At 42.4% G+C, this 13,072-nt stretch overlaps 1 protein-coding gene across 11 annotated transcripts in view; it reads left to right on the forward strand.

Moving 5' to 3' along the window:
• Positions 1 to 13,072, forward strand: part of LOC135246809 (NACHT, LRR and PYD domains-containing protein 12-like) — a 140,719-nt gene that overhangs the window by 61,570 nt on the left and 66,077 nt on the right. Inside the window, exon 11 of one of the 11 annotated variants that reach the window (XM_064320076.1) lies at positions 11,653 to 11,826. The exons of the other annotated variants lie outside the window; for them this stretch is intronic. Coding sequence (XP_064176146.1) covers positions 11,653 to 11,826 — 174 coding nt within the window. The remainder of the gene's footprint in view (positions 1 to 11,652; positions 11,827 to 13,072) is intronic. 11 annotated transcript variants of the gene reach the window in all.

The raw sequence follows: 13,072 nt of genomic DNA on the forward strand, positions 1-13,072 counted from the left end.
ACTGTCACTACCCCGGTTCTCCGAAACACAGAGTAGAGAGATCCACGTATGGGGAATGACATCCGGTCATCCAATTGTGTGGCTTTGACAGCCAGTAGCGCATTCAATGCTACAGGAGACTACTGTCCTCCTGGAAGAACATATAGGACACTGCAGCACTCAGTGAACATATTCACTTCTCATGCACGGCAAGCAAGGCAGACTTGGTGGATCTCTCCACCGGGGTTACAACAGAAACCTAAAGTTCTCTTTCATCATCTCGTGTTTGAGATTCACCTATGGGGAGATATGGACAACTCCCAGATTGCCTTATGCTCACAGCTGAGATACTGTCAGGCCAGCAAAGGATGCCTCCTTCCCTGAGGGGAGGGTGGTGTCTGCCACATCCCGTGTAGGGAAGTACTAAATACATCCCACTGCCCAAATCCATAGCCAGGGCCATGAACAATGTGAAGTACTAAAACCCATAGCAGATGAGAGGAGATGTATGCGCCTCACACAGAGCTCACCCCCAGAACTGAGTGGGCTACCGGCCTCCTGGTGACTTTCAGGCGGTAGAACCTTGCAAAAGTATCTGGAGAAACCCAGGCTGCAGCTGAATACATTTCCTGTAAGGAGACCCCATGGAATAGGGCCCACAATGCAGCCATTCCTCTCATAGCATGAGCCCTCAGGCCCATGGGTGGTGTTATCCATTTTGAATCATATGCCATAACAATCGCTTCCACAAGCCAATGGGACAGCCGCTGCTTAGGGATACTTTTCCTTTGCAGGCAGGGGCCCAGGCCCTGGTTTCTCTTTCTAAAAGCCTTAGTCTTTGTCATATACGTGCGGAGAACACAGCATATGCAGCCTGTGCTCCTCGTCAGAGGAGAAAGGTGGTGGGTGTAAAGCGGCAAGCTCCAACATCTCACATGTGATAGGAGGGAAGCTTTTAGGCATAAAGGCTGGATTGGGCTTAAGAAAAAGCCTGTGCATTTTAGGGGAGAATATTGTGCACAAGAGATTCACTGAGAGCACATGGAGGTCACTGACTCACTTAACTGAGGCTAGTGCAAGCAGCAACGCTGTCTGGAGAGACAACAATTTTAAATCTATCTCATGTATAGGCTCAAATGGCCTTAGAGACAGAGCCTCCAGCTCCAGTGATAAATCCCAAGGGGAAATGAGCTTTTTAGCAACAGGCAGAGAACAGTGAGCCCCCTTCATGAACCTACGAATGAGGGGGTGCTGCCCCACTGCATGGTCTTTCAACCCAACATGACAAGCAGTGATAGCTGCCAGGTAGATCTTATTGGTAGGAAAGGATTTCTCTTTATCCATAAGGTTCTGTGAAAAGCACAGCATGTGAGAAACAGAGCACTGGTAAGGCACTGACTGACAAGAGGCACACCATCTTTCTAACAGCTGACACTTATTGTCATAAAGTGACCTGGTAGAGGGCCCTCTCGTGCTCTGGATGGTTGCAGCCACACGAGGGGGAAGCCCTAATGCGTTGAGGTTATGCCTCTCACGGGCCAAGCCCTTAGAGCTGTTCGCTCAGGGCAGGGGTGGTGTGTTTCCCCGTTCACCTGAGACAGGAGGTCCGTGCATAGCGGCTGTACACAAAGGAGAGGGATAATCACTGCAGTAACATTTCCACAATCTGGGGATGGAGACTCCAGTACAGTGGGTTTCTCCTTGACAGCAGATCAGCGCTCGTGTTCAGAATTCCTGGAACATCAATCAATTAAATTTTATTTGTATAGCATATTTCACAGCAATTGTCACAATACGCTTCACAGACAACCCTGGCCTAGACCCCCACAGGAGCAAGCCTAAAGCAACATGGGTCACGCGTAACCACAGAAAGTGACGGCTGCTCCAGACCAGCAGTCTGTGGGCTAGACCATGGAGCTGGAGGGAGCGCATGCCCCCTTGGTGATTTACATATGCTACCGCAGTCATTATCACAGTGTACGAGCACTTGATCTAAGGAGCCTGGGAAGAAAATATCTGAGAGCTGTCCATATAGTTAATAGCTAAAAGAAAATTGATTCACCATGTAACCCTCCTGAGACCCCCCACCCCAGAGAGGAATGTGTCTGTCCTTTTTTTCTGTATGAAAACAATCCTGAGAGGGGTTCCCTGAGTGTAAAAGTCTGTTTTTTCCCAGTGACGCAGAGTTGCTGACTGCTTGTGTGTCACTGTGAGATGGCGATGGAGATCGCGCACAGGGCTGAGGGGGAGGGATGAAATCCACCTTATAAGGGCCCTCATTCTTAACAGCCCCAGTAGCAAAACCTGAGAGGCTGGCACCATCAGCCCCTGTAGTCTGAGGCATGTGTGATACTGTACTCTCGAGCCGGGCTTGAAATGAGAGAGACATACTCTGAGAGATAAAATGCAGTCCACTGATAGGCAAGCTCACGTGGATACAGAGTATAAATCCAGTCCCAAGAACGTTACACTCCAGGATGGGGAGAGATTGCTCTGAAACCAAGAGACATCAGATGCGTCAGAACTCTCTGAGTGTCCTGCACAACTCTGGCTTTTGAATTGGCAATAATCAGACAATCGTCTGTATAAGTCAGTATCCTGAGCCTCATTACTCTCAATGGAGCCAGACCCTCTACACAAAGACAGAACACCCGTGGACTCAGGGAAAGGCCGAAGGGTGGAACTGTGTATTTGTAGCAAACACTGCACCGCGTTGGGCAAAGCAGAGGAATTTTGTGTGAGGGTGATAAATGCTTACGTGGAAGAAGGCATCTTTGAGATTTACTGATGTGAAATAGGGATGTTAAGTTAATCAATTAACTGTTAATTCTTAATAATAATGTTGATTGATGAATTTCTATAGATTAAACTGTTAAATTTCAATAAACCATTTCAATGAATAACCTAATGTTGGTGATCAGATTTCAAATTAAAGAGACGTTTCTAAAATGTTAAATTAGAGAGTTGCGGTTCCCTCGACTGGCAGCATTAATGAAACGTTATGGGTCCATTCCTGGAACATCAGTGCCAATCTGAGCGCGTCTTCTCAGCTGCTGGTCTCACCTTCAGCAGACTGCACACCAGACTGACCCCAAAGCACATAGACATGCTCATACTCCTTAAAAAAATGCTTAGGTATTAAGTTTAGCATATTTTAAGTCATTCTTTTTATAGGTCTTGGAGTAGATTTTAATCTCATAAAAAAACATGTTTTCAACGTACAAAAATGCCAAGTTACTAAAAAGTATTGATATCAAAATGACGCCAAGTTATGGTACTACAAACAATATAGGCTAACTTGCCTCACCGAAATGACATAAGATGTATCTCAAAGCAATGCTACCCAATATTTCCTCAGTTCTTTCAAGTCACTTGGCCCTGTGTATAAGCATGCACTACATGAACAGGCCAAACATATGTGTGGATGGCTCTCTCACAGTCAAGATTGATTGAATAGGTGTGTGTATGTCCAATTTGTATTGGTATGTAGGCCTATGTATTTCGCTGCCCAGGCTTCCTGTTGCGTGAATGATAGTATGTTTATTGGTACAAGTGTGTTTGTGAATGTGAATGTAAGATGCTGCCAGGGAAATGTCCCCATGCGGATAAAGAAGTTCTCTATGTATGTATGTACAATATGTGTTTTACATGCAGTATTTATTGTACGTAGCAAATATACAATAACTTGCACATGTACTCAAATTCAGTTCAAAAGCAAGTATAAACATGTTTTCTGGAGAAATGTGCTTCCTGTCGTTGCTCAACAGCAGTTTGTACATTAATGAATTTATACATTAATTTCAATGTTCAATGTGTTCCATGAGGCAATTCGAAATATTTGTCTCTTTGATGTGACAGAAAGTTTGCATGACATTGTGAAATGGTAAGATTAGAAAACACAGGGCCAAGTGACTTGAAAAAACTGAGGAAATATTGGGTAGCATTGCTTTGAGATACATCTTATGTCATTTCGGTGAGGCAAGATAGCCTATATTGTTTGTAGTATCGTAACTTGGCGTCATTTTGATATCAATACTTTTTAGTAACTTGGCATTTTTGTACGTTGAAAACTTGATTTTTATGAGATATCAGTTCTTTTTGCAAAGCGTTTTATTATGAGAGTGAGAAATGCGACCCTGCAAGAAACGGTTGTGGATTATGGCTATCGTTGTGTTAATCTGTACAGCCTGATGAGCGTGTACCGTTCAGCAGTTTCGGTTTGCTATAGCCTATATGTAAAACAGTGGCTGTGAGAAAGGATGCAGTGGCGTAAGCGTAAACGCATCAGGAACGCAGATGGAATATGGTATGTACTCACGGATTTGACGTCCATCCAACGAGCCTTGACTGACAAAATAATCAACACGCCCGTAGAATTATAACTCCCTAGGTCGCAACTTGTGTAGCCTTCTGTCCTGCTCCGTTGTCTGTTATTTCGTGGAGATGCACTTTTAGTGTTTGTATGGTTTATCCTTCTGTCCTGCTCCATTGTCTGTTATTTCGTGGAGATGCACTTTTAGTGTTTGTAAGGTTTATAAGGCATTTTGATAGGCTTATCTGCAGGTAGGAATCCTCTTCGCTGTTTTGCTAAACTAGAACCGGAAAACATGATAGTGGAGAATAGGAGCAGAGGCATGTGTCCCAGCAGGCTTTGCATATGAGAGAATAACAACAGTGTGAGAGAAATTAAAATGAAATTACGAAATTCCGTAGTTGAAACAATATGTTTTTAGCAGAATGGGCATGTAGGTGAAGGTTGACATGATCACGGAGTATAGTGCGAAGTAAATGGAGTGACCATGAGCGAGCTTATATTCCTTATCAAATGGTATATATAACAGTCGGTATTGAACGTTAGTTGTTGAAGTGGAGGGTTAAATAACATTGCACACATTATTTGACTGTAATGTAATCTATTGCACGAATGTGTTTTTCTCATGTTCAGTGCTAGTAGTTATACTTATGAGTGAATCATGATTTTAAATGTAATGTTTTAATGCGGAGTTGCAGAACGTACATACATAGTAATTGTGTGTAGCCTATGTGGCTAGATAGAGAACAGGGCGAGGTAACATGAATGTAGGAACGTGGCGTTTGCTGATATTAAGGTTTTGTACGGTAGCCAAGTGAAGAAATATAGTTAGTAGAAATGGCACAGTGGTGAACTGGTGTAACTTTTAAATAAAAGGAATACATTTGCGTCATGAAATGCATATGGGTGGCCGTGAGTGAGTGAGGTTTACCAGTCTGTGACTTTGTTAGCTAATGCCATAGCTATGCAATGCGTGAAATATCATTAGCGAACCTGCCGGTGGTTTTAAAGAAGAACACAAGCCAGTAAGCACAGAAGAGCTTCCGTTGAATCCATATGGCTTAGCAATATTGTAGCCGGTCAATAACTGAACGTACAGACGGTAAGTCATAATGCATATATCTTAGCAATATTGTAGCCGGTTAATAACTGAACGGTGAACGGCGGGTAGATATGGTGCAAAAGCAATAATGAAGAAGTAGTAGATTATTAGTGAGGGTCAAAGCAAGTTAAAGAAACGTGTTCCAAACTGGGCTTGAACCTACGACCCCATGTTCCCAAGACTGTAACCGTACCCACTAGGCCACAGGCGGACTAGCTGTTTGAACGGGAAATGTTTCAGAGTAAAAAGGTATGGGTATTTTGCGTGTGTATGCGCGTTTTTGATTGGGTCGTGTAGGTGCAGATTTGGCTGGTGTCAGTGAAATGTCCAATGGGGAGACATGTTGTTAGTGGGATAGGCGGCAGGAAAAATAAGAATGAGAAGAAGAAAGAGAAGAAGAAGAAGGAGAAAACGCAAAATCCCCTTAGTTTGGGGCTTTATTGTGTGGACATGTGAAGTTGTTTATGAATTCTGTCTGTTGAAATGGGGTCAGAATGTACAGAATTTAATGTTTTTAAGGGCTGAGTGTCTGTGGCTGTTGTGGTTATTTCTGTGGGGAACCCTGAAAAGTGCCAAACTCTCGGTGCTGTATAGGTATGGGGCATGCCCCCGCCAAGGCGTAACTTGGCGGGATGGCATACCTGCCATCCCAATCTAATCGGGTTAATCATTATTAATCAATAATTGGGTGCCGACGATTGATTAAAAGAATTGCACAAAATTGTCCAATCGTTCTGACATATTGAATGTGAAAGAGTGCTGTATGTTAACATTTTGAAATTATATTGCCTCAAATGTTTGTTTAACACTAAGATCCAAGATAGGAAGTTGAGGCCCGTCCTGCTTTGGGAGCTGAAAATAATGAAAATAAAAACTATGTTGGGTTTGAACTCTGGGAACCACACGTATTTCCCCCTTATTGTAAGAAGGAAGGAATGTATTCCTTTTAAACATAGGAGAGCTCTCTTGTGTTTGAGAGTAAATGACTGTTGGTATTTGGGGTTTCACTCTGAACTGTAGTCTGTAGCCCTTGGCTATTGTCTGCATCCCTTGGCTATAGTAGCGCTGCAGTGTTCTATGTGCTCTTCCAGGAGGGCAGTAGCCTCCTTTCACATTGGACACGCTACTGTCTGTCAGAGCCAGACAGGCAATGACTGCAATTGGATGCTTCTATGGAGGTCTGGACCAGATGTCAGTCCCTAGAGTTGGCTTTCAAACACAAAATGGTGAAAGAGGAGTTTATTTATGGCACCAATGCAGTAATTTGTTCAAGCAGAGAAGCACACTTCAGTCAGTGTATAAGTAAGCCACGTACTTTGGATGCACTGTAGGAGAAAGATTACTTTATCATATGACTAAAAATGAGAGTTGCCAATAACCATGAATAGAAAGTGTATTAAGAGGCAATAATTTTATTTACAAGACATGGCAAGATGGACTGGACACTATGCTATAAGAGAGGAAAGGACATGCACCTGAAGAGATTGTAAGATAAAGAAAAGGAACACAAATAAATTGTGATGCATACCAAAAATGCTTTTTATGAAAGGACTTTGAATAATTAAGTAAATTGTTTGAGCTTCCCTTAAATGCTATCCAGAGAACATCTCCCACAATCCACATTAGCTTACATTTGACAAAATAAAGTCTGACCTGACCAAAACTCTAGTACCTACCGCCATCCCCAGGAGACCCCCCCCCCCCCCCCCCCACCCTATGTTTCATGTCCTCCTGCAAGGGTTTACAGTGATGGTCCTTCTAAGAACTGTTTCATACTTCTGTGTAGTCTGCATAGTTTGCATGATTTGCGTTGTGTGTGACATTTGCAAATGAGCAGATCATGTATATGGCATGTTGTACAGGTACAGGTTGTGATTTTCCACCCACTTACAGATACCTTCATTTCCAGATCTTTCATATTCTTTAATAAACTTTTATAACATCCATACTGTATGCTACGGGAACGAGGCACAGACGAGGCAGACAGTGCTGGCAACATGCCTGTAGAGGACTTTTATTGTGACAGCGGTATCACAATGAATGAAGACAGGGGACAAGTGAAACACAACACGAGATCAAGCTATTAAAATGTTGGGGAAAGCAAAAGTGCTAGGGAAGTGCAGGTGGGTCCAAAATTCAGGCCACAAGGAGTGGCACGTCCGAGTCTGCCACAAAAAAGAAAAAAAAAAAACACAATCAGAGACTCTGTTAGTCACTCAGTGAGGGGAAAGCCAGCACACCCCTGGAGTGAGACCATGGGGCCTATATAGGGCCAGCAGCTACTCAGGCAAAGAGGAAAGTGGTGTGGAAAAAGCACTGGGCTGCGTTTCCGGGTTTCGATGTACCTTAATGTTTTGCGAAGGTTTCTAAGGTATACCTTTAAAAGGGAAACCACTTTTTTACGAGTATTTCCCAGACTATACCTTAACAGTTGCCTTAAGGGACACTTCCAAAGGTACGTCGTAAGTTGGAGCTGGCCTTCACTGTGCTGAAAAGTTTATCAGTCGATGCCAAGCGAATCGATTGTATCAATTGTAAAGGCTTATGAATGACATTTTAATATAACAAGTGTTGTCATAATCATTTTACATCAATCTAATATTGCAGAAGAGAAAGCTATGCCTACTAAAGATCATCTGCTAATCTCCTTAAGAGTCAAGATGAGACCTTGTGATAGTTTCAATAAATACATGCATATAGCCTACAAAAGATCAAATGAAGAGCATCAATCGGGACATATATGCCATAGTCTGGGACTTCTTGGAAGCCCAGGAAAAAGGATATAGGCTACATATGGGTGAATTATTTTGTATATTTGTATATTTTGACTATGTTTGTCCATTATGAGCCACCATACCTCTATGTGTGTTTATGGCTAGGCCAATCAACATGCTTTAGTTCCCTCTAGTTCGGTCCAGGTTCGGTCATGCAAGTAGACTCACTCAACGTCGGCTTTACTCACACAGGTTTTATATTCTTAATAAACCGGCGGTTTGTTCCAAGTCAGTGTGATCATTGACTCACACACAAATGAACTAATTTCTGCCGGGTATGCAGTCAGAAAAGCCATATCCTCAGTTAGCTCCACTACTTATAAATTAAAAAAACTTTTTTTTTTTCCCACAAATTGGATTAGTATTATGGATAGGCCCTATACTTAATTACCATCATGATGGGAATAGACAGGTGAAACGACAACATTCTCATGACGTGCTATGCACAGAAACGTTGATTGGATAATTAATTTTCATAAGTTAATATTAAACTATCTATGTCATTTTCGCATGCAGATGTGCTACTAGATGCGCACTGTAGTACAACTGTCAATTTGAAAAGCAAAATGTTGGCATAATAAGGCTAAATCTGTGACAGGATGAGCGGAGCGCATCGCTAAGGGACAGCTACGAGTGCCTCAGACCACCCTTTTAAAGGTATACCTTTCAGAAGGTATACCTTAGCTAAGTAGGCACTGGGAAACAGCTCGAGACCTAAAGGAAGACCTTAAGGTATACCTTACGATGCATGTAGCGCTAAGGAGACTCTGGGAAACGCAGCCCTGGTATGCTGCCGGTGGCCTGACTGTATCTCAGGTCCAGGTCTGAGTGCGGAGTGGAGGTGCTGAAACTCAGCCCTGTCCCTCCGGCGCTGTCCAGGTCTGAGTGTGGAGTGGAGGTGCTGAAACTCAGCCCTGTCCCTCCGGCGCTGTCCAGTTTGAGTGCAGAGTGGAGGTGCTGAAACTCAGCCCTGTCCCTCTGGCGCTGTCCAGGTCTGAGTGCAGAGTGGAGGTGCTGAAACTCAGCCCTGTCCCTCCGGCGCTGTCCATGGGGCGGCAGGCTGGGCCGGTGAGACACAGGTGAAGTGGAGCTGAGTGGCGGCTGATGGCAGGGAGGGGCGAGGCTCCAAAGGCCCATCACCCAATACATATATATGAGCATGTGCATTACTTCCTGTTTCTAAAGTGAATATGCCTTTAGACTGAACAGTTGTGACCTCACATAGAAGTGCTGTAATATTGTGGCCTCAGCTCTCCAGTCACCAAACTCACCACTGAGAGATCTGGACCTCAGCTACAATAATCTGGGAGATTAAGTAGTGAAGCTGCTCTGTGCTGGACTGAAGAGTCCTAACTGTAAACTAGAAAGACTGGGTTGAGTAGTGCTGTGTATAGTGTGATCTTAACTAAATAGAATTTGTGATTATGGTTCCATTCAGTTAAATGTTAAAAAGTTCCTTCTCTCCCAGTTTACTCCTCTGTCCACCAACATTCTTTCTTTGCCCATATATACCTTAATCCTCTATCACAGCAAGCAAATAAAAGCAGGATAAAACCTTATGAGGGTCGCCAGGTTTGTCGTTCCTGAGCAGAATGTTAGGTTTCTTGGATTCTGTAGTATTCGTCTCAGTTGATGACTGGATGCTGAATCTCTGATATAGTAAAATGTTTCAGGTCTGTCACAAATTGCAGTCTTCATCCATCTCCATTATTCACTACCTGCTATGAATTCTAATGAATTCCCACTCTCTTTCACACCCTGACCTTTTGATGAAGGTGAGTTTTACTCCTTCATCACACACCTGTGTGTGCTGCATGATTGTGGTGTTTCTGAAAGGATTGTGAATAAAATGGTATTTTATTCTGCTGGTAAAGCCGGGCATTAACTCGCCGACAGGGTATGTGTGTACATCTTGGTGGGAGAGTCTCCATCTGAACAACGTGAGCTGCTGTTTAGATGCAGTGTTACATCATATAGTTTAGTCACTCTTCTGTGTCCCAAGTTATAGTCTGGATATTATACCATTGTAAGCAGTCATGCTGTGTGGAATAGTCTGATTCAGAGATCAATATTCTGGCTCTAGCTGATATCATCTAAAGAATAACATCATTTACAGGAGTTTTTCTTACATAAGTATTCTAATAACTTTCAAATGCCCCCACTTATTAATTTTTTTGTGCAGTTTATATTACTCCACAAGGTGTAGCAAACATGTTGATAAGGGGGTTTAAAAGAAAAAAGTGACTTAATACATCAGGCTTTTATTGTCATTGTTATTATCATTGTTACAATAATAATTAAATGTAACGCAATAATTAACCTGTTATATTCGCAAAAGCTGCGAGAATAAAATGAATGCATGGATTATAGGGCAAGTACACGCAGAAAATAGGTGCAATGTGTGGAATTTTCAAAAGACACCACGCTTTTTAAAATCTAGTGTCTACCAGCAGTAAAAGTTAGTGGAAGTAATCAGTTGTGGTGAATCATGACTGGTTAGATAAAACCTTCATGTTATTTTATATACTGGTGTATATATTTAAGTTGTCTGTGACAGTTTAGCTGCTTAGTTCTTCACTGGCTCCGCTAGCTAGGTTGGGTCATGAAGTAACGTTAAGGTAGGTTGGGCTGGCTAGTAGCTAGCTAGTAGCTCGTGCCTGTGAGTTAAAGCGAAAGCTGAACTTCGGCAACAAGTGTCAACTTGAGGGTCATGTTGTTTGATGAAAATGGTAAACAAATGATATATTTGCAAAGTGTTAATAGTTATTATCAAATAATTGTGTTATGTAACTGTAGTTCTGTATTTTCAATGAATGAACTAGCTGAGGTAAGAGTAAACTGCTCAGAACGAGCTGTCATCGCCATGGTAATCAACCGACCCTTCTAACCCGCACATTTTAAACAGCGTCGTCATGGTTACCGTCTCGTTACTTTGGCCACAGGTAAATAAGCAAGAGAGCAATTTTGTATTGAATGCGATTAAAATTAATGTAAAAAAACACTGACAGACTGTATAATTAGTTAAACTTAAATTGTTTGACAACTTGATGGTTACATGATTATGAAGAAAATATTATCATGATAACAGTAATGTATTTAGCTAATGGGTTCTACTTGTACATTAACAGCTATATTTATCTATACATAGTGATGAATGTTGAGCGTCTTTGCAATGTATAGATGCTTATGAACTGAAGAACATGTCAGGTGAGGTAAAATGCACAACAAAAATGCTGTTTTTTGTGTTTGCAGATTAAATTAATATGTTTGCAAATCAGATAAGTTCATCACACGGAAAGGGTTATTAGAGCCCAGTAATTGCCTTAGACTTTTGTGAATTAGTCAGAATGCTTTATGAACTTAATTTACACACACCCCTTCCTGTTGTGTGTACATCTCAGGAATGCGTAGGTACGTATATATCAACTGCCAAGGTGCACAGTGTCACAACTGTGAATTTGTGTGTGTGTGTGGTCTCTCCACAGGCTGGGTTGGTGTAATCTCACAGAGGGCTGCTGTGATGTTCTGGCCTCAGTCCTGCGTTCTCCTCACTCAGAGCTGAGAGATCTGGAGCTCAGAGACAACGAGCTGCAGGATTCAGGAGTGAGAGCTCTCTCTGCTGGACTGGAGGACCCACACTGTAAACTGCAGAGACTGGGGTGAGTACAAACACACACTCCTTCAATAAATAAGAGCTACAATGTGACTAAATACAACATTGATGTCAATGTTTCTAATGTGAAAACAGACACTCCACAGAACTGAAACAGCATGTTCCTGTTCTTTCTCTTGGTAGAATTCAACTCTACACAAATGAATGAAGAAAATGAATTAGTCCTGTTTACTGAACTGTAGTGGGGTGTAAACTCAAATGTGTTTGATAATGACTCATTCCACATTCATGTTATTTTAGTTTGACACACACAGCCCTGTTAGTTAAAATTATATTACATTACGTTTATTTGGCAGATGCTTTTATCCAAAGCTACATACAATAAGTGCATACAAAAGGTAACTGGAACAACTACAAAACACAGGTCCGATAAGATACAATACTTTTTGTACAGTTATTCCGTAGCCGTGAACACATTAACTCCAGTTGACACTGTGAACATTTCTCTGACCTAACCTATGCTAAGTCAAACTAGGAGGCATTACAAGCAACAACATCTAGGCAGTGATACAATGCACAATAAGTGCTGGATGGAGGTACATGTAACATGAGTGGCACAGGAGGTACATGTGTAGAAATAGGGGGATTTAAGTGATAGAAATGATCTACAGAGTGGTGATAGTTAGTTAGTCCAGGTATAGTCTGAAGAGATTCATCTCCACACCACGGCGGAAGATGGGTAGTAAGGGAGAGGTTCGTAGAGGAACAGGAAGTTCGTTCCACCACTGGAGAGATAAGGTAGAGAAGCTCTGTGGTAGAGACAAGATAGAACCCTTTACCCGGATGGCAGGGGATGCAAGGCAGTGGTCAAGCGGGCGTATAGGATTTAATCATGTGCTGTAAGTAGATGGGGCCATCCTGTTGGCTGCAGTGTAGGTGAGGGTCAGGACTTTGAACCTGAACCTGGCAGCGACTGGTAGCCAGTGGAGTGACCTCAGCAGGGGAGTGATGTGGGAGAACTTGGGAAGGTTGAAAACAATTGATGTGTGTAAGGTGTGTAACACACTGCTATGTGTTTGACACACACAGCCCTGTTAGTTTATATTCATGTGTGTAAGGTGTGTAACACACTGCTATGTGTTTGACACACACAGCCCTGTTAGTTTATATTAATGTGTGTAAGGTGTGTAACACACTGCTATGTGTTTGACACACACAGCCCTGTTAGTTTATATTAATGTGTGTAAGGTGCGTAACACACTGCTATGTGTTTGACACACACAGCCCTGTTA

Source organism: Anguilla rostrata, unplaced genomic scaffold (genome assembly GCF_018555375.3).
Source record: "Anguilla rostrata isolate EN2019 unplaced genomic scaffold, ASM1855537v3 scaf0934, whole genome shotgun sequence".
Classification (NCBI taxonomy): domain Eukaryota; kingdom Metazoa; phylum Chordata; class Actinopteri; order Anguilliformes; family Anguillidae; genus Anguilla; species Anguilla rostrata.